This window comes from Drosophila erecta, unplaced genomic scaffold (genome assembly GCF_003286155.1).
Source record: "Drosophila erecta strain 14021-0224.00,06,07 unplaced genomic scaffold, DereRS2 tig00000000-arrow-pilon, whole genome shotgun sequence".
Taxonomy (NCBI): Eukaryota; Metazoa; Arthropoda; class Insecta; order Diptera; family Drosophilidae; genus Drosophila; species Drosophila erecta.
In genome coordinates, this window is record NW_020825194.1 from 18607209 (window position 1) to 18625613 (window position 18405).

An 18405-nucleotide genomic window follows, 5' to 3' on the forward strand; every position below is an offset into this window, starting at 1 on the left:
CTATTATTTCTGTTATTCCTGTTGTTGCGGCGGTTCCTCCTGCGCTGAGCCCGGCGACGTCGTCGCTGAGCCCGATTGCGGCTCCTCCGGCGGTTGTTCCGCTTGGTATTGCCGCTGTTACTTCCGGAGGGGGTGCTGTTGGGGGATCCTGCCGAAGGACTACCGCCTGTTGAAGGAGAGGTGCTGCCGCCAGTCGATGGAGAGGTGCTTCCATCAGTGGGCGTGGTGCCTCCATCAGTGGGCGTGGTGCTTCCATCATTGCTTCCATTCGTGGTCGAAAAGCACAGGACCAAGGCTCAAAAGTAGTGTGGTCGTCCTCATAGCTTGTATTGCCTTGATTGGATAGGCTCGGATGATGATCTACGGTTGATCATCAATTGTACTGTTTACCGTCCCATTGTGAGGCTGGTCAACAGCTGGGACAACAAACCGATCGAATTGAAGTTTTTGTATAGCCAAATTTCGACAGCTGTCCCAATACCACGCGAGTTAGACAAACACTTTATATTTAATAAATTCGGTCCTTCGTTGCTATTAAGACAATAATCGACAAAATACTAGCGGCATATATGTATAATATTTATTAATTCAGACAAGATACATATACATATATCTGGGATATCGCTGCTGCTCGAAAACTGTTTGGTACACAACTAAGGAATCAGATGGTGCAGATTTCACTGTTGTATTTTAGGCGCTGTTAAATAAAGGTTGTTTAATAAGCGGCGTTTCAAAACGCATTCAGAAATAATGTTATTGTAACTTTTGGATAGCCATCGTACATCAACAGGGTATTCTCGAATAGTTGAGCAGTATGAAAGTAGTTGAAGAAATAGTACAGAAATTTCAATGAGGATCGCTAAACATTACCTATCAGATATACAGATATACAGGTTTTCTTGCCAATTTCAATTGACCAGGACCACAACCCGGACCCCGAACTGGAAAAATGGCCGAAAAGTATGGCTAAGCAAAAAAGTGTTTCTAACCAAGCTGGACAATTGTTTTGCAGTTGTTGCAAATGCATTATTATTATTAGTGACTACTTCTTTACAAAAACGTTTAATGCTTTAATAATAAAAAGCAACAATTTATTTTTTCGTCGTCCTCTCTAAAATTGTATAAAAAAATAAAAAAAATGTTGCCTAATAAATTTGGATAACGTTAAAGATTGTGTGCCGCTGTTCTTCTTAAACATGCTTTAGCTCAGTAACAGTTATCTGTTAGGCGAGAAATAGCGAGAATAGCGAATTAAATTAGCACTTGGTCTTATTTAATTCTGATAAATACATCATTAATACATCACTACAAAGTGTTGTTTATAACGGCGTACATTTGAATATATACATAAATATACATATGTATATATATATACAGGTATAAAGTTTATGCGAATTTTTAGAAAACAATTTGGGAAAATAAAGCAAAATGTATAAGAGCCAGCTGTGTAAACTTGCCAATAATCTTTGCTCACGAAAGTCGCGTAAAAATTAAACGCCTATAAAAGCCACTGCCGCCAACCATTTGCAATCCCAAATCTGACAATCCAAGATGAAGGTAACTACTATCTTATCCGTCATTACCGTCCTCGCAGCGTGCCTTTTGAGGAGCAGCGAGGCGGTGACCTGCACCGCTGACCCCACCGTCACAGGATGCATCAACTGCACCACCAGTCCAACCGATCCCGAGTGCGTGGCCGAGGCAGCCGCAGAAACCACATCCACAACTGCAGCAACGCCCACCACCACCACAACCTCAGCGACGGCGACGGCGACGACAACGGCGACGACAACGAACACAGGCTCCTCCGGCACAAACACCTCCCCTAGACGGCGGAAGATCGTGCGCGTAACCAATCTGGGCTATACCAACGTCCGGCGCATCCGCGTCTACCGGAACCGCTCAGGGAGCACCACCGTCCGGAATCGAAAGCGCAAGAACAACTCCAGACGTGTCAACGTGAGGAAGGCCAACGGAAACGTAATTATTGTCGGTTAACAAGGTGGATTTTAATAAAATGCTGAATATGGATTTATAAATTTATGAATATGGATCTGTAGAAGTATACCTAAGAATTATAAAATGTGTTATGGACGGCATGTAATGTATGTATGCTATGTACGGTATTAGTACAGCATTTATAGCTTTAAATCGTACATTTACGGTATAACCGCTCAAAAACCGCCCAAAACTTTTGAAAAAATGTTACATTTTTTAATTTTTTTATTTATTCTCGCAAATTCTAGCGATATTCCAGAAAATGAAGGAATTTCTCGTTCGCACTTCCACTAGCTGAGTAACGGGTATATGATAGTCGGGTAACTCGGCTACAGCATTCTATTGTTTGTTTTATGATGTTATTAAATATGCGTCATCTTTACCCAATGATATGTAACATATTAATGTAACTTGTAACTTTATTGAGCATAAATTAAAAACGTTAACCTTCTATAAATACTTTGTAAGAGCTGATAAATATAGGTTTCTGTTATTTTAATAAAAGGTAAGACAGTATTATTTTGTAGAGAAACTTACACATAGCTTAATGTTTAATTTTTTTTTTTAAGAAAAGGGGCAGCGTTGGTTTAATATGTACTTACCTGTTAGAAATGTAGATAATGCTCTCTTCTAACAACAAAGCCTTAGAACTCACTTTTTAAGACCATATTTTGGTGAATTCTCGTCAAACAGCAGGGACAATGGCAAACATTTTGAAACAGTTGTGCCAATAATTATATTTTATTGAACTGCTATAAAGCCCATAACAACACCTTAAATTAACTAAATCCATACCGACGTTGCATAATGAGAGTATCTTCGATCTTATACTCTGGAATCGCCGTCCTTGCAGCTTGTCTCCTGGGGATCAGCTCAGCGATCACCTGCACCGCCGACCCCACCGTCGTGGGATGCATCGAGTGCTCCACGGCCCCCAACGACGTGGAAAGTTTAGCCGGGGCATCCAGCTCCAACGTCGATTGCTACGCGGATCCCTTCAGCTCAGAATGCTCAGCGGATCCCCCCTCGCAAATGGCGGTCAGTGGACGTTTCCCCGGGAAAAGGTAAAAAAAGTGATGTTCATTTTCAAATAGATTGCAGATTTGATGTTTAAATAAATAGCTATGCTATTTCAAAAGATCCCTACAGTACTTGTTCCAAAAAAAAAAAATCATATATATATTATCCAGGTACGGAGTGCTTGGCCGACTTTCTAATGTTTTTGAGTAGCGATGAATTGTGGAACTGCAGGGTATCTTTCGAGTATGTGGCAAGACTTATAGCATACCTTTTTGGATGACGTTTTGTGATACGGCTTGGATTACCTATGTACATAAGGCGATATATATTATATCTACTTGTGTACCAAGTGAAGCAAGCGGGAAACCTCATTTTTACTTGTTTTTACATATTAATGAAATCGAACTGTTCGTATGGATTTCTCAGCTTTAAAATAAAGCCAAAACTTTTGATTTGATTTTAAAATTATATTTATTTGCCAAACAGTTTTTCCAATTGTATACATTTTAACCTTTTTTAACCAACCACCACGCGAACGTTTCCGCGCTTGTTCTTGGAGTTGTTCTTGCGCTGGCGGTTGCGGTTGCGGTTCGTGTTGGTGTTGGTGGAGCGCTTGCCAGTGCGGCCAGCGCGCCCAGTGCGCCCAGTGCGCCCAGTGCGCCCTGTGCGTCCGGTTCGCCCAGTGCGGCCACTGCGGCCGGAGCGACCGCTGGAGCTGGATGTGGCGGGGTTGATCCGAATGCGACGATTGATGGAGTAGCGCAGGTTGCTCAAGCGGACGGTCTTACGGCTTCCGGTTCCAGTTCCACTTCCAGATCCGGACCCAGACCCGCTTCCGGATGCAGATCCAGATCCAGATCCGCCGGCTGATGATGGCGCTGTGGTGCTGTTCGCAACGGTGGGCGTGTCTGGAGCCGCTGTGGATGAGCTGGAGGTCTGGGCTGCCTCGGCCACGCACTCGGGATCGGTTGGACTGGTGGTGCAGTTGATGCATCCTGTGACGGTGGGGTCAGCGGTGCAGGTCACCGCCTCGCTGCTCCTCAAGAGGCACGCTGCCAGGACGAGGATGGCGGAGATGATAGTTGCTGCTCTCATTGTGCGTTCGCTAATTGGGGATTGTTGATTGATGGTGATGTAGGATTTTGCTAAGGCTTTTATAGTCGCTTGATCGAGGTCAAGGGGCGCTCTTCCTATCAAGCGATTTTCGCCCATATGTACGCAGCTGTTTTAATCAATTATCTTAAGTATTAGACATTGTATGCTGCCAAATCGCTAACTATCGCCTGTGAATGTAAATGGCCAAAATGAACTAGTTTCACGTATTTACTTAAGTCAAACGCTAATATTGTTAATTTACTAATCTGAAAGATGCTTAGTGTGCCTTCGATTTGAATTCACATTCAATCATATTGATGTTATTGGAAAAATATAGCATCTTCGTTGATAAATGCCTTCGATTCCATTTGTTATTCACAGTGTACCCACACGATGATCAATGCCATCTGTCGATAGCTTTTTGCTTTTGGGTTGAAGGTTTTAAAATTCCTTTAGAATGGAAATAGTTTTGAAACTTTGTTGGCCATAGTTTTTCTCTAAAATTCCTTTCCTGCCAAATCGCTAACTATCGCCTGTGAATGTAAATGGCCAAAATGAACTAGTTTCACGTATTTACTTAAGTCAAACGCTAATATTGTTAATTTACTAATCTGAAAGATGCTTAGTGTGCCTTCGATTTGAATTCACATTCAATGTTATTGGAAAAAGATAGCATCTTCGTTGATAAATGCCTTCGATTCCATTTGTTATTCACAGTGTACCCCCACGATGATCAATGCCATCTGTCGATAGCTTTTTGCTTTTGGGTTGAAGGTTTTAAAATTCCTTTAGAATGGAAATAGTTTTGAAACTATTCCTATACTATTCTCTATACTACCAAAGCAAAACAAAAAATGTTATCAACAAAAAGTGGCAAAATCGTTACCTTAACAATCGCCATATTCTGGTAGGATGAACATTAATTCCACACTCTCACTTATAATGCTAAAGCTGTTGTAAAAATACCAATTATTTAAATAGGAATAAACTATTAGTTTGTTTGTGGAAAAATATGTTAAAGTACTTCCAAAAAGCGTACGCTTAATTATTTGTTTAAACTATTTTTGTTGTAAGATGCTGGTTACATGTTTTATTTAGTACTTTTGTAATTCAATCAAATCGTTTGAGCATAAATCAAAACACGATTATCGTGAGCGATAGCGATGTTGGCTTTAACCCACTCGGTTTTGCCTCCTGCGCCTTTGGGCCCTCCTCCTTTGTGCACTCCTCCTCGAGGCAGCGCGCCTCCTTTGAGCGCGCCTCCTGGCTGCCATCCTCCTTCTCCTTCTGGCCGCAGTAGCCGGGCGGTTAGAGTTATTTCCGGAAGTGGGCGAAGGGGCGCTGGGCGACGAAGTGTCTGCGGTGTTCGGCGAAGACGGCGGGGTGGATCCGGCGGTGGTGTCCGTTGGGGGTGATGCAGGGGGTGATGCAGGGGGTGATGCAGGGGGTGATGCAGGGGGTGATGCAGGGGGTGATGCAGGGGGTGATGCAGGGGGTGATGCAGGGGGTGGTGCAGGGGGTGATGCAGGGGGCGAATTGTTGGCCTCGGCCACGCACTCGGGATCGGTTGGACTGGTGGTGCAGTCGATGCATCCCGTTACAGTGGGATCGGCGGTGCAGGTTACCGCCTCGCTGCTCCTCAAGAGGCAAGCGGCCAGAACAAGGACTCCTGATAAGATGATCGATGTTGCCTTCATTTCGAGATTTGTAGTTTCTTCGCATGGTAGCCCGGGCTTATATAGCGCTTTGATGATTCCTTGTGGCGTTTGAAACAAAGAATGTAGGCAAATTTACCCAACTGGGCTATCAAATTATTGTTCCTCTATATCCATTGTTATAATTGTTCAATACGTTTACCTTATTCAAATGACTGCAAAATTTATCCAGCTGTTTCTTCCGAATTTCGGCTTATTATTCCGAGTTCTTGACACAGAACAGTTTACCCTGATCGACGTAGTTTTTAGAGATATATCAATTATTTTGGATTGTGAAGCAGCGGGTGACATGATGGAAGTTGAAATAATAGTTGAAATAAGCAAGCATTGTAAGAATAGGACTCGATGTTTTGGTTTTGTTTGGGCGCACTAATCCCTGTTTCAGATTCATGGACTTTTAGGCATAAATCCAGATGTTTGCTCTTCCCAGCTTCCCATTTGCCAGCCACAAAAAAGATGCAGTTTATTATTGTTTCCTACCAGGCCGAAAGTGAATAGCAGTATTCCGCACTTTAAGCTCGCGTTGAGTGAATTTCTTTGATTTAGCTCATTTGCAACCTGTAAGTAACAACATTTAATTTGAGTACATAATATGTTTAATATTTAGATTCGCGTGTAATATTTACCTGCTTTCATGACTCCCCAACTGGTTGCTAATGTATGGCTTTTGTTTTATTTGATAATTATCATGACGTCACATCTTACATCGAAGCGAAGCGAGAACAATGAGCGAGAATATTTTAAATTCATATTTCGCAATTATATGGCGATGCGCTGACCAGCTCTGATTTTTCAGTTAGTTTTGCTTTTAACTGATCAGCGCACGGTTGAGCCATGGATTTATTTAGCTGTTTGCTGCTGTGCCTGGGAATTATTTCCCTACCCAATGTAGTGGTTTGTACCTAGTATAAACTGTTTAGGGGCTTATTATATCATCGTCAATTTACAGTTCACGATATGCGTTCCACCCAATCACTGCATTGAAGATGTGAGTATGATACTTGTTTGGTGAAAAAAACTTTTTTACTTTCTAAAATAGTCTTGCTGCCACAAATTATAGTTCCTAGTGTTCCTGCTTAAACACAGTTTATTTTCTGTCCCACAGATGGAGGAAAGCGATGCGAAAGAGCGATTCGACTATGTACTTGGCAAATATGAGGAGGTGGAAATGAAAATTCCCGGAAAACCCGTTGGGTGAGATGAACTTTAGAGTGTGCTTGGTGTTCCACTAATTGACTTTTCATTTCCACCGCCGACAGTTTGCATGGGAAAGTGGTTACGCATGGCGAGGCGGAGGAGCAGCACTTGGTGTTCCAGTACATGGACAATACGCTGCATGACATCATCCAGACGTGTGCGTTTGTGGTCAAGCGGAATCCCGGTGAGTGCGAGAACATCCGCACCTACTGCTCGGCCTTTCTGGGCCGCCTGCCACGCCCCCTCCTGGAGCGACAGCCCATCAACGTGTGTGACGATGGGACGCGGGTGGCGGAGGACGAGCCGGATACGGAAGCGGAAGACAACCCGGACGCCGATGCTCAGGGGGAGGCTGATCCGCAGCAGGAGCAGGGAGGCGCAGGAGTCGGTCAATCGGAGACCACAACAGCGGAGCCGGGCAGCTCCAAATTAAGTGAATTTTACTGAGTGGGTGCAATGTCAGCCAGCGGTTTTTTCACTCATCTCCACTTGACATTTGGCAGTCCATTTTACAAAGATTTCTAAAATAAATGAGATTAATTTTCTTTGATTTTCAATTATACGTTTTCAATTCTCTCAGTCCTATCATTTTAAGAAAATTACACTTTTTTGATAACTATGTAGATGAGTATTTAAAAATTTATTTATTCACATACACAGCTATGGCAATTGGTACGTTACGTAATACGACTTCTTGGTTACGTGTAGTTGGTGGTTAGGTCCTTCAAATAGTTTTGGTGGAAATTTATATTTATTTATGGTAATTATGGGTAATTATGGCCAATGTTGGTTCTGTCTAATGACATCAGTTAAGCAAATGAATGAATCTTTAAAAAGAAAATAAAATTAAAAAAAAAAATTGAAGCATCTTATATTTCATTTTGAAATATCTTCTGTTATTTATCGTCGGAAAAATGGCAGCGAAGTAAATTCTTTTTAATACATATTAATAGCGTAAGCCTAGCCAATAAAATGTATAAAAACAGCGCCTAAAATTAGGCTTACTTCAACCGTCTACTAACATTTCTCCTTGGCCATTCAATGTCACGGCTTCCCCAGATTGAGTTAGGAAGCTCTAACAGCAACAACTATGCGGCTTTTAGTTCAACAACTGACGGCCAAAAGACTAGACCAGGCCAAGTCCGGCGCCTGCGCCGATCCCACGCCGCACAGTGGCCGTAATACGACAAAAACACAAGAGCCAAGTTGTCCAATTAAGCAGAGAAATTATTTCCTTCCCTTTACAGCTTAGCTCAAATAATAAATAAACACACATTATCATTTAAATGATTATAAATAAACATTTATTTCGGCTTAATACTGAGATATTATGTAAGTAATTACTCCCAAAAATTATAATATATTTGGTTAGTTAGAGTGTCATTCAGAGTGTCACTCTTTTTCTAGCTTAGGCGTGATTTTTTGATTGGTGATCAAAATGCAGAGAAAGCTCCAACAAAAGCAAACGTAATTGACTTCTTATATTTAGGAAACTATATATGTTACAAGTACTTAATACAAAATACTGTACTATAGACAACAAAAGTCTTCATTTAATCTTAACTGTAAGAAAACTTCAGCTTAGTTTGGAAATTCGAGCCACTGTACTCAAGTGTGAGAGAGAAAACTCTCTTCCCGACACAAAAAAGAGAGCGAGAGGCTTGCGCCAAATAACAGTAAACAAAGCCCAGCTGCTGCTGCTGGCGGTATGAATTCGGTTTTCAGTTGTTAACGGGGCGCCAAGGCGAACTGGAGCAGCGAAATTGGAGCGCCTGAGCAGGAACAAAAGCTCCAAAACGCTGCACACCCACCCACAAAGTCGGTGAAGAATAGAGAAAGAGATAGAGAGAAAGAGACGTAGCAGGCCAGGCGGTGAGAGCACCTTAGAGAGTTAGAGAGAGATTCTCCCCGAGACAGATTGTTATTTGTGTTTGGCGACAGTGGCGGTCCGGTCCCGTGCCGCACAGAATTATCTGCTCAGTGCTAAAGTTGTACTCGTGCTGCGTAGCTCGTGCGGGCAAGGCCGTTTCTCGACACGCCCGCCCACCCACCGCCCCGCGCGCCACCCTGCCACGCCCCCAGCAGCTGGGAGCAGCAGCTGCTTTTCAGTAGTGAAGTGCGTGCGCGTTTCGCGGCAAACGGAATTGCCGCCGGTTGTAAAACAGTCACAGGATAAAATCTAATCGAATCGAATCGAATCGAAACGCTGCGAAGCGAAATCAGTTTGCCAACTCAGCCCGCTTTTTGCATAATCCAAAACGTAATTCGAAGGGCGAAACTAAAAATGTATAGCGGCGCGTAAATATACTGTTAACTATTTACATTGCCGTGCAATTTCCAGTCCAAATCGCAGCCCACCCCCTTTTATCAACGAAGCGCCAGTCAAGCCGCCGTCTTATCAGCAAACGAAGCGCGACAAAGAAAAGAAAAGAAAAAACAAAAATAGAAAAACAGAAAAACAGAAAAACGTACTAAAAAGTAAGAAACAGCACAAAGTATATGGAAAACCAAAGTGAAAAGAAAATGCATTTGAGTGCGTGAGAGTGTGTGTGCTTAGGTGAGTATTAGCCGTACGATTGTGTGTGTTCGAGGGCCCCCGGCTCAGCTGAGTGCTGAGTAAACACACAAAAAGCAACCGAAGCCAAACACAGACCCCAGCACAAATACCACCGCGAATACCACCGCCACCAGCTAAATATATGGCCGCCCTCACCCACACACTCGCACGCAATTATTAGCGTTCCCCAAATCCCCCAGAAATGTGCGAATTATGAAATATTTTACCCTTGAATGTCATACATACGTATTAGAATAAGCGGCGGGGCGCCCGGCGAGCGTTACTTTTTAGCAAGTTTTGAATACCCCCATGCGGTGGATACGAGGGTACGAGGGCATGCCCGATTTCAGAAGCTCTACAGCTAATCCAAATTGAAGCGAAGATACGAACTCTTGCTGAAAATGGCAAAAACGTTTCACTATTATAAATTCTACAAAGTTTTTCTCAATTTATTTAGCGATTCGAAAACAAGATCACATAAACTCACATTCACTCGTCATTTGCCAACCCAGGGGCACTGAAATAATCTTTGGCGCAAATGGCTTTTGAGACCATATCCGTACTAAAGAATTAATGATTTTGCCTACATATTGGACATTTACTATGTCGTTATTTACAATGAGATTCTGTAGAAAACAATTAAGACGATTTGAATTTAGCACATTGTATAGCCATTTGCCTGAGGTATGTTCTGCATTGCTAAGCAGAATGTAACAAATATTATTGCAAATTTTATATTTAGATAATCGTCTTAGGGGTATAGAGTTCTTTAGATAAAACTTCAATGTGTAGGGTAATGTGATTGCCAATGTATGTTTAGAAGAAGCGTTTTTGTGCCACTTTCTGATATGCTCCAAGCGGATATCCCAAAGTCGGGACACTTCAAAATATTACCTCGAGTTTTTCTTGGGGCGTGCCATGGGGAATCAGAGAAGTAGCAGCGACTCAGCATGGCCCCAAAAACTTTCCTGTGACGTGCGATGTCTAACGCAAATTATTCGAGTGCTGCTCCAACGCATTTCGCCACTTTTCGTAGCGCGCAATTTTCTTCTCGGCCGCCCTTTTGGAGACCCGCCAAAGTGTCTGTGAAATCCATTAAGTTTTGTTTTCGTTTTTTATGAACAACATTGACTTTGTCAACGGTTCGTTCGCCAACATCCCCTGGACCAGCACGCACTTTTCCGAAGAACAACTGTCTGAGCAAGTCTTTTATTTTATTTTAATGCCCTCTCCTTCTTGGCCACTCCTCGGCAGCTTCGCTATAGTGGATTTTTTACAAAAATGTTGTCAAAATTTATTGACTCACTTTCGTCCTTGTATTATCCGGCTTTATCCGTCTGCTGCTGTCTCTTTGTTGTCACACCAGCGAGCGTGACAAGTTATTTCGAAGTGAACAGCAGCTTTAAGGGCCATAAACTGGGCTTTTCACAACTTTCAAGAACTGCAATTAGGTTAATTATTGGTCTGGCATGTCTATACGAGTATGTGAGTATTATCTTCTTGAGGCACATTATTAAGAAACTATTTGTAAAGTACAAATGTATTTTGCGTAAATACTTCATTTTGAAATTATAGCTGAGAGAGTTATTGTACAAATGTAAGCCAAATAACTCGAGCTGAGGGATAAACCTAATGTTTTGGCTCCATTAACTCAGCAATTGTTTTTCGGTTACCTCTAATGAAGATCTGTATTAGCTAAGTGCTCGCGGAGGATAAAAAGTAAGTGGAAGAGCCGGCTAAAAGGTTCCAAGGGCCGCTCCGCACCTGTCTTTAGTGTCCTGCTCTGAATCTCGTGGGATTCCCTCTGTTATCCTGTTTGTTTTTCTTTTCTTGTGAAATACGCATAAGGTTAGGGCCGCGCGGATTTATAGTATATGTACGAGTAGTCCCGATTTTCGTGGGGACCGCTTATAAATAGTCCCCGTTCTCGGCGATTACCCTTCGCATGCAATTTTCCCCGGCACTTGTTTGCCCTTCTCGTTCTCCTTTGCTTCTTTAGGACCGGGCACGTGCCTTTTACTTTGCGGGAAAAATGGAGAATTTTCGACGGAAGCCCCATGGCCCAAAACTCGCAACTCGCTCTCGGCCATGTTTATGGCGTCTGCCGTTGACTGACGTTCATTGGCTTTTGTGCGGATATTTGCTTTTGTTATTATTCCGCCATTCTCGGGCGTCCGTGTCCTTCGTCCTTCATCATTGGCCATAAAACGGTGTCTCCGAGCACATTTCGCTGGTCGCGTCGGCATCTGCGGCTGTTTTCCAGCCTTGTCTCGGTATTCAGGACTCCATCCTTCCTCCGTTTGTACGAGTTTATTTTGTTCCCGAAATTCTCTGGCATCCTTTGCCATTCATCCCACTGTTTGTTATCGCAACGGGACCCTCTCATCCTTCGTAACCCATCCGTCAGAGCTCCTCCTGTCCTTTCTTTTCCGACTTCATTTAATCAGCAATTCATTTATTTAAACGCCTTCGAGAAAATAATTTTTGTTTATTGATTGAAACAGAGAGGGACGGTTTTTAATGGAGGGCCAAAAAAGGAAGGGCGAAGGACACGCCATTTGAACTGAGACAGTCACTAATTCGATTTGTTGCTTTCAAATTTAGAACACAATTAGTTATAAATCCAAGTCTACTTAATTACATTTGGCGTCCATTTTGGACAATTTATGCTTTTCCCAATTAAGCTGACTCTGGTATTTGTTAAAATATACCCTATACTTATAAGCTTATTTGCAATAGTTCATTTATCACATGGGAAACTGTTGGTCATAAATAATACTTAATAGACATTTTACAGGAAATCGCCTTGGTTAAGTTAAAGAATCTTTTTGGTAACCAAATTATTATGCCTTAAAGATGGTAATCATAGATATTTCCAACTTGGATGTAAATCAAACCTGAAAACTTTAAGGGTGTTCTAAAAATTAGCTTGAAACTAATTAACTTTTTGCAATATCTTTTCTGTAAGAAACCCGATAAACTATTACAAAGCAGAAATTGGTATGTCGCGTTACGTATACGCAGCGTTGTCATTTAAAATCGCTTACAAACTGCGTAAACAAAATTTTGGAAACAAAGGGGGAAGACGAAGTTCGATCTATTAATAGCTGGCCCAAAGGATAGTTGTAAACTTTTCCCCCAGCTGCGATTCTTTGCAAAAGACACTATCGAAGACGGATGACACGGGCACGCCCCCAATCGGTTTACTTACTTTTTTTGGGAAGACAGGGCATGCGATTTTTCTGCAGCTGTCGTCGGACTTTTAGCTGCCATTTGAGGAAAGAAACCACATTGGCGAAGAAAAAATAACATTCCCTGTAGAACGAAATGGGGGGAAAACTTCACCGTTAGCCGTTTTGTGCGGCGCTTATCCGTCTTAGCCATTTTGAGTCCCGATTCAGCCGCCACTCGCCGATATTTTTCGCAAAGTTTTGGCCACGTTTACACGGTTTCCTTTCACCAATTCTTCCTCGGCCACTGTGGCTTTTTGCCGGAAATAACACACGAGTGTGGCTGCGATAACGGGTGTCAGTGTGTGTGTTAGCCATTTTCCGCCTTCTACCCGCTCCCATGGCGAAAATTATTGTCTAAGGTTGTGTCGCTCTGCCACTAACGCATAAATTTGACTGTCGCACATATCCTGCCATTTCGTTTTCCTTTTTTCCTCCGCATTTTTCTCGCATCTTCGGTTACCGATCTTTGTATTTTTTGCCTTTGTTTTTTCTTTCATTGCTTGGTCCTTGCCTTTTAGTTCTTTCGAAGCGTTTAAATGCTCTATTTTTAGACCTCAACACTTTTATTTTGGGTAATATTTTTGTACTCGTATCTGTGGTGCAAAAAGTCGACTGTATTGTTTTCACATCTAACTGGTTGTGGGTCAAATCGGAATGGTTTGGAAACGTGAATTACCAATTAAAAGCTTGCGACTTTGCTTTGCTCTCGACTTCGCTATCGATTATATAATAATAAACCTGCCGGGCCACGTGGCGCCTGAACTTGCCACGTAATTCTACTTTCATGTGGACGCAATTGCCAGTTGCTGGAACTCGTTATGGCCAGGAGGCAATTACCAGTAATTTTAATAACATAGATTACGCATACGCCCGAGTGGCGCTCGACGGTATCTGAAATGGGTCATGGCATGGAGGACAATGGATAATGGACAATGTTAAATATATGTATTCCTAAATATTAAAATTTTAATTGGAACCGCAATTAATATGGATATGTGAACACCATCAATCACATAACCATATTGTGCGTTCACAGTGTCTTGGAATTTATGTCAGCAATAAATCTGCACAACTATTAGGTGACCCGTTTGTCAAAATGTGGAATTTAAGGTCCTGCGTGAAATTCCTCGAAAATGCGCAGGGCCAGGGACTTAAGCCAGTGAAAAATAAAATTAAACTACGACTGGGGCTAAGCGTGGAAACTGTTCACTTTGAAGCGAACACACTCACGCGTTCAAGCGGACACTTAATTACTTAGCACGACTTTCGAGGACCCACGTAGTGATGGAAAACGGTTAGCCGCATTTCAAGACACGCCCACACACGGCGAAAAGTCCTTTCGGGAGCCCGGTGACCGAGCAGCGTCGGCATAATTAAATTATTCCACAACAATTGCCGCTGGAACAAGAGTCGCTCATTGAGTTAATTTGCGAGAAGCCGAGGTGGCCAAGTTTCTCACTGTCCTTTGCTCTGACTGTTGGTCATTTGGCTGAACCCTACGCAGAAAAAGGATTAATTAGGATTAAAAGTGTGCCGAGTGGTTGACAAAAGCCCAGAACGGTTAGCCCTCGACTACAAAGAGCCCAATGGTAGCCAAATAAAAAAAGTGGGAAAAACTCGGAAGGAAATTAAGTAAAGTAAAGTACAAGTGGCTGGATGCTTTCTGCCGGTTGGCGTAATCGTGCGGCATAAATAAACTTAACCAGTTGGCCAACAATTTCAAGTTGGCTGCTTGGCTGATGATGATTTCTCATTTTGTGCATGGCGCATTTAATTAACATAATTTGATTTAATTCTGGATTTCGCAGGCTGCCGGTTTCTGCTTGACTCTTGCATTTAAATGAATTTAGCATAAATTACAATTTATTACACCGGCCCGATTAATTTCTGTTGTTTTGCATTTCGTGTTCTTGCTGCTTGGGCTTGTTGATCTTGCCAAATTTAATTGAATAACAATTTCGAAATTGGCTTATGGCCCACACAACCCACCTGACCAACTCGTTCCGAAGCTCAACTCTCGTCCCTTACCGAATTCAATTAAAACTAACAGCATTTATCGGTTTTCAATGCAATCAGTTTTGATGGGATTTCGTGTTAAAAGTCTTCACCTAACGATATCTGAGTGCATGACACAGCTGAAATTGAAATCAGTTTTATGGCAATAAATAAATAAGTTAAGTTAAGCTCTCGAATCCCTCGCCAACTGCCCGTTCCCATTGAAAGTATTGATCCTATTGACGTTTTAAAACATGTACACATCTCGAAACTTTTTATGAATCAGTCATTTCGCTTTGAATGCTCCAACAAAGCGTCGCTAATCTAATGGAATCATTTCCATTTTCATTTCCATATCCATTTTGCTGACATTTAAGTTTTAAAACCCCGAATGGCTTTGGTCAACCCTTTTCAGTTTTCGTCCTTTTCGCAGGACTGCCAGTTATATTAGTTAATGCCCTGCTGCGGTCGTCCATGCGGAATTGTTATTATTTAAATGGCCTATTCATTCCGGTTCCCCTTTTTGCGGCTAATAGTTTGCAGGGTAAAGTGGATGTTTTAGTACTAAGAGAAGCCAATGATACAAACTATATTATGTATAAAGTATAGATTTAAACAACTTCAGAAACATGCGAAAACATCTAGAGCTGAGAACTGTAGGATTCTTAAGATACATAGCTTTCAATTAGAATAATATTGAAGTATTAAGGATTAAGTTTTAAGTAGTTATACTGGTGGCTTATAAGTTTTCCCCCTGTTGCTGAATCCCTTCAATATTTTTTTTGATTAGGGTATCTAATCCGTTTATCCCGACTTAACTTCAACTGCAGAACGCATTTGTTTGGCCAGCAAACTGAGTGGAAAAACTTTTAGCTAAACCCCAAGTACCTACACACAAACATGTAGGCACACATTGATGACGAGGATAACTGGGTGGAGGCTGGAATACGAAACGTTGAATGCCACTAGGAAGGCTGAAAATTGTGAAGTGTAAGCAAGTTGTAAGATATGCAGGGGATAGAGTTCGCACAGAAGGGAATTTCCAGCTTTTTAGCCACGGTTTCGGGCGAACGAACACGACTGCCAAGTAAATTCACACGAATATATGAATATTTCATTTGGCAAATGTAACTAAATACAGGCCAGGCCGCAGGACATGTCTCTCATCTTCGTTTCGCCATCAAATCTGCAAAAGGACATGTGTAAAGTGTCGATGTGGGTGTGTGCTGTGTTTGCAAACAGCGGCTTTGCAATTGAATGCGAGGGGCTGCTTTTCCATCCTGGTCCTCGTTTCCTCGTTTCCTTATGAGGTCTTGACTCAAGTGGATCTGCTTGGGTTGCCATAAACGCTCCTCGCTGTTTATGCTAAAAATCTATGCCACATTAGTTCGTTGCCATCCAGGCACAAGTTTGTTGTCGTTCGTTTTGTTTCGAGGGTCATGTTCGGGCCGCCACCGTTGTTGCGCTTTTGTTTGGCCCATGTTCTTGGCTTTTTGTGCGGCGTGAAGAGGGCTTGAGGTTGGCAGCGAGCGAAAAGGAAGCCGCCAGACAGACAGACAGACAGACAGACACAGGGACTGCCAGACACACATTCAGTTAGTCAGGAAGTACGGGGGCAGCTAAAGTGAAATGCACTCGGAAAAACAGTGTCTTTATTAGTTAGATAGAATCTAGGTTTGTCGTTTTATTTTCCTATTCATAAATATCCAGCGGAACGGAGGAAACAGGAAGGGCACAGAATTGCAATATCTTCCACGGCGAAAAAAATTAAAATCATCGAACAACTATATAGTTACTATATTTTAATTGATAAGACAAATTTATGGCAATATATTTCTTATTATTATACTAATTATAAGGTAGTGGGTTCTGCGTGTTTCTGAAAGTGCAGTCACAGATACGATTTCGTGACTCGGCAAGGCCACACAATTGGGACAAAAGAGCATCAGCATAAGCGGCCATAAACATTCTCCTAACAACATGCAACAATGTTCACGTAATTATGCGCCCGAGTCCTTCTTGCCAGGACAGCTCATGTTGATGCTTAACTCCGCTCGGTTTTATATTCCTCTTCAGGCAGGCCCTGCAGGCTGCAAGTTGCTCCGAGTTGAGTTATTATCTCCGCCCTTCGAGGACCTTTACGTGTGTGGGCGTATTACTTCTAACGCCCGAGCACCTGGAGCTACGGACCACACATAACACTAACAGCTTGCCAACTCTGTGCTAATTAATAACCGTAATTAAGTTGACTTAATCTAAATTGCCGTTTTTGCATTCTTCTCCCGATAAAATGTGCCACAATGTGCGAGTAATGTGGGCTATCAACCTTAACTTTCTGGGCTCACTTAACAGCTCTTTAAAGCCAAACTTAAAGCCACTGCGAAACGCAAATGCTGAGGATGGCAAGGAGTGCTGAGTAGATAGAATGGAAAAGCTTTTCAGCCTCATAAATTTGCGATGAGTATTCAAAGCCCCCAATGCAAATCATGGCCATGGGACTCTCGAGCAGGACTACTCCTGGCTGCTGCACACGTTGCGTATGAGCAATTATATGGAAACGCGACCCTTGTCACGTACGCGCCATGTGACACTAGTTCCTTGTGTTTAATTACAGTTTTTATGGCTTCAATGGACACGAAAACCGATTCGCGGCCACATTAAACTGCTGAAGGGTCGAGACGAACAGCAGAAACTGACTAACGTCCAGTTTTTCAAGGGACTGGGATAGAAAAAGGGAGCATGCAATGGAAAGGAAATTAATTACTGCCGGAAAAGAGAAATGGAAATGGGGCTTGGGATTTGGGCCTTGGGCTTTGGGGTTTGGGGAAGAGGCGCCTGAAAGTATGCCTCAAGTATTGGGCAAACTTTAAGGCCCTGGGCACGTTCAAGGTGGTTTGGGGGCAAGGAATATCTTATAAAAGTGAAAGAAATATGGCTTTTACTTGAGCACACAGCCCAACTGCACACACCTATACACACACCCACCCAAACGCTCGGCGGTACACCCACACACACAGAAACAAACATGAGCAACAATAAACGTGTGCATAAATTTCGTGTCGAGTTGCGATGTGCACGCAATACGGGGGGATGGGGGGCTAAAAAAAGGAATGGCGTCAGCCAACATTTGAATAGCACGCACACACGCATATGTCTCGACGGCATTCGGTACAGTGGGCACCCGCTAAGCAGCCAGGAAATGTCAACGGGAACCTAAAAAGAACCATTTTAAGTGGTTAAACTGTGGGAAAGCTCTATATACGAGTATATCGTTCTGAGTAATCATGAAACTAATTTATTACCGTACCTGCAATATACATATCGGATTGTTATAAATCGGATTGCTTAAATGCAATCCGGTCTGCTTGGCAAGTACCCTCTGTACGAGCTCAATAGTTGAATATTCTTTTACGTGCCGTTGCCACCGTCACTGCTGTTTGCTTTTCCATTTTACTTTGCGCTTGTTATCGTCACTTCTGGATTCAATCAATCTTCCTTCTGCGGCCAGCAGCTCCAGCACGCACCGCCAGCTGAGTGCCACTCTCAGTCGACTTGGGGCTGCAACGCGGCGTATGCGTAATGTGTTGATATTTGA

At 42.6% G+C, this 18405-nt stretch overlaps 5 protein-coding genes across 6 annotated transcripts in view; 3 read left to right on the forward strand and 2 right to left on the reverse strand.

The window, feature by feature from the left end:
- Positions 1–1437: 1437 nt before the first annotated feature.
- Positions 1438–2025, forward strand: LOC6552145 (coiled-coil domain-containing protein 80). The gene has a single exon (XM_001979902.2). The coding sequence runs from the start codon at positions 1552–1554 to the stop codon at positions 1996–1998; it is 447 nt and encodes a 148-aa protein (XP_001979938.1). The 5' UTR covers positions 1438–1551; the 3' UTR covers positions 1999–2025.
- A 1470-nt stretch (positions 2026–3495) lies between these two features.
- On the reverse strand, positions 3496–4140 carry LOC6552144 (GPI-anchored CFEM domain protein A). The gene has a single exon (XM_026975634.1). The coding sequence runs from the start codon at positions 4111–4113 to the stop codon at positions 3535–3537; it is 579 nt and encodes a 192-aa protein (XP_026831435.1). The 5' UTR covers positions 4114–4140; the 3' UTR covers positions 3496–3534.
- A 1043-nt stretch (positions 4141–5183) lies between these two features.
- LOC6552143 (lysine-rich arabinogalactan protein 19) lies at positions 5184–5941 on the reverse strand. The gene has a single exon (XM_026982934.1). The coding sequence runs from the start codon at positions 5808–5810 to the stop codon at positions 5286–5288; it is 525 nt and encodes a 174-aa protein (XP_026838735.1). The 5' UTR covers positions 5811–5941; the 3' UTR covers positions 5184–5285.
- A 679-nt stretch (positions 5942–6620) lies between these two features.
- LOC6552142 lies at positions 6621–7582 on the forward strand. Of its 2 annotated transcripts, none has more exons than XM_026983080.1 (4): positions 6621–6722; positions 6778–6816; positions 6934–7022; positions 7088–7582. In XM_026983080.1, the coding sequence occupies exons 1-4, from the start codon at positions 6663–6665 to the stop codon at positions 7470–7472; spliced, it is 573 nt and encodes a 190-aa protein (XP_026838881.1). In that variant the 5' UTR covers positions 6621–6662; the 3' UTR covers positions 7473–7582. The 2 variants fall into 2 exon arrangements, with proteins under 2 accessions (XP_026838881.1, XP_026838885.1); XM_026983084.1 differs by having other exon boundaries at positions 6621–6716.
- Positions 7583–8753: 1171 nt separating this feature from the next.
- Positions 8754–18405, forward strand: part of LOC6552139 (cGMP-specific 3',5'-cyclic phosphodiesterase) — a 44215-nt gene continuing 34563 nt past the window's right edge. The window contains exon 1 of the mRNA XM_001979896.3: positions 8754–9582. The gene's annotated coding sequence lies outside the window, so the exon portion shown is untranslated. The remainder of the gene's footprint in view (positions 9583–18405) is intronic.

Bases quoted from the DNA above. Each gene is read 5' to 3' on its own strand.
- LOC6552145 (XM_001979902.2), top strand. From the start codon at position 1,552: ATGAAGGTAACTACTATCTTATCCGTCATTACCGTCCTCGCAGCGTGC.
- LOC6552144 (XM_026975634.1), bottom strand. From the start codon at position 4,113: ATGAGAGCAGCAACTATCATCTCCGCCATCCTCGTCCTGGCAGCGTGC.
- LOC6552143 (XM_026982934.1), bottom strand. From the start codon at position 5,810: ATGAAGGCAACATCGATCATCTTATCAGGAGTCCTTGTTCTGGCCGCT.
- LOC6552142 (XM_026983080.1), top strand. From the start codon at position 6,663: ATGGATTTATTTAGCTGTTTGCTGCTGTGCCTGGGAATTATTTCCCTA. The intron at 6,723-6,777 runs GTTTGTACCTAG...GTCAATTTACAG, and splicing joins TTTCCCTACCCAATGTAGTG to TTCACGATATGCGTTCCACC. The intron at 6,817-6,933 runs GTGAGTATGATA...TCTGTCCCACAG, and splicing joins CCAATCACTGCATTGAAGAT to ATGGAGGAAAGCGATGCGAA.